Source organism: Rhincodon typus, unplaced genomic scaffold (assembly GCF_021869965.1).
Source record: "Rhincodon typus isolate 14 unplaced genomic scaffold, sRhiTyp1.1 hic_rhity00000063, whole genome shotgun sequence".
NCBI classification, from domain to species: domain Eukaryota; kingdom Metazoa; phylum Chordata; class Chondrichthyes; order Orectolobiformes; family Rhincodontidae; genus Rhincodon; species Rhincodon typus.
In genome coordinates, this window is record NW_025965701.1 from 127687 (window position 1) to 129548 (window position 1862).

At 43.3% G+C, this 1862-nt stretch overlaps 1 protein-coding gene across 1 annotated transcript; it reads right to left on the bottom strand.

The window, feature by feature from the left end:
- Positions 1–269: 269 nt before the first annotated feature.
- LOC125488206 (probable G-protein coupled receptor 139) lies at positions 270–1082 on the bottom strand (the record flags this gene model as incomplete). The annotated part of the gene is made up of 1 exon (XM_048621134.1): positions 270–1082. A coding segment is annotated over exon 1 (813 nt), but the record flags the coding sequence as incomplete, so codon positions are not given.
- Between the last annotated feature and the right edge of the window lie 780 nt (positions 1083–1862).

Consider the following 1862-nt stretch of genomic DNA (forward strand, 5'->3'; position numbering starts at 1 on the left):
ACAATATAGTTTGCTGTGCTGCTTGGCACTTTTTAATGAACGTTAATTACATATTGAAGTTATGGATGCAGTCAGTGGAATGGTGCCTTTTCTCTTTGGCCTGTGAGTTGAGAGAAACATTGACGTTTCCCTGTAACCCCCTGTGGGATAAGGTTGGATAAACCGGCACGACCCTCAGTCTGTTACCATAGCGACAGGCTGCTTCATTGCTGAAACATTGAACTGAAATGAGAAAATCCTGGATGGATTGATTAATGAGGAAATTTGATTGATTGATGAATTTGGGTAAAGGGATATTTCAGCACATTCTTCAGCTGCTGCCTGAACTTTGTCTGGGTCACGGCATAAAGCGCTGTGTTTGTGCAGCAACTGAGGAGCTGCAGCATGAAGCCCAATTCCTGCACAAATTTAGGTACACGCTCAAGCTGAGACCCCATATTCCACATCCGGTTCCATATAGAATACGCCATTAATATTGACCATAACAAGATGAAATTGGCTGAGATCACAAACAGTAAAATGATGGATTTTTTTCGATTCCTCATTTCTGTGTCACACTGACCGTCCCCATTGGTGTGAGCCCGGAGTCTCCTGCGGGCTCTGCTGGTCACTAAAATGTGTCTGACGGTGAAAACATTGAGCAGCAGAATCAGGAGAAATGGGAGAGTCGGGGTTAGGATGTGGTGGAGGAACTCGATTGTGACCCAGACACGAGAGTCATAAACATCCATTGTTGCATAACAAAACCAGGGGAGGTTCCCCAGCCAATAGAGACCTGTGAGCATAAAATACCAGAAAATGTTCTTTAAACAGCTCAGCACAGTCACTGTTCCCAGGACCACAGCCGCCGTTTTCTCACTGCAATATTTACTTTTCAGCTTCTGGCAACAAATGGCAACAAATCGATCAAAGGTGAAAGTGACAGTGAACCAGACAGAACAGTCAGTGGCTGCATAAAGCAGGACGGCGTGGATATTACACACGGGAATGGAATACAGGAAATAAAACTGTTCCCGATAAACAATGGGAATGTGTCTCAATATCAGGTCGAGGATAATGACCAGTAGATCCGCCACTGCCATGGCCCCCAGGTAACGTCTGACACATGGAGACAATCCACAATCTTTATAAAGCAGGATGTAGATCGCCACTACGTTAACTGTGAAGAAGGAAAACAAATAAAGTATATATCAGCCTGGAGGCAAAGTTACCTGTTTGATTGAGGACCCAGTGACATTTTCAAATGTATCACTGATTTATTGAAAAAAAAATGAAGCTGAAATAACAAATAGTAATGTCTCAATTTTTTTACAAGAAATGTAACGTAAAACACAAGAAGCATTCCCACCCCAGACACACAGAAAAACATCCATAAGAACAGATGGTTTCTAGAACAGTTCCACAGACTCGATCACTCGACAGCAGGCATAGGTCACTTCCTTACAGTTCCTGATATAGAGGGTGAAGATGTTGCTGTCCTGAAGGATTCTCTCCCAGTTTCTTGGAGACAAACAAAGGTTGGAAGTTTTTGTCATTTCCTCTAAATTGTGGTCAATTTTCGGTTGTGAAGAAACATGAACACAGGGAAAATGTATTCACCCCTTTAACTGCTTGAGGGGATTTTGAAACTGTGTCTCCTTCTCCCTGGAACGGGATCTTTTCCCTCGGGATCATATCTTTTGTTCAATTAACTGACATCCAGCCGTTCACAAATAATGTCGGTTACAGAATGTTCCGGGGAATGTCGGTTATAGAATGTGATGGAGTCATAAAGATCCTCATCACAAAGGCCCTTCTGTCCATCGGTTTTGGTCATTGAGACCCACTCAGCCTCGCGGTGGAAATCTCTCCCTAAACTCAAC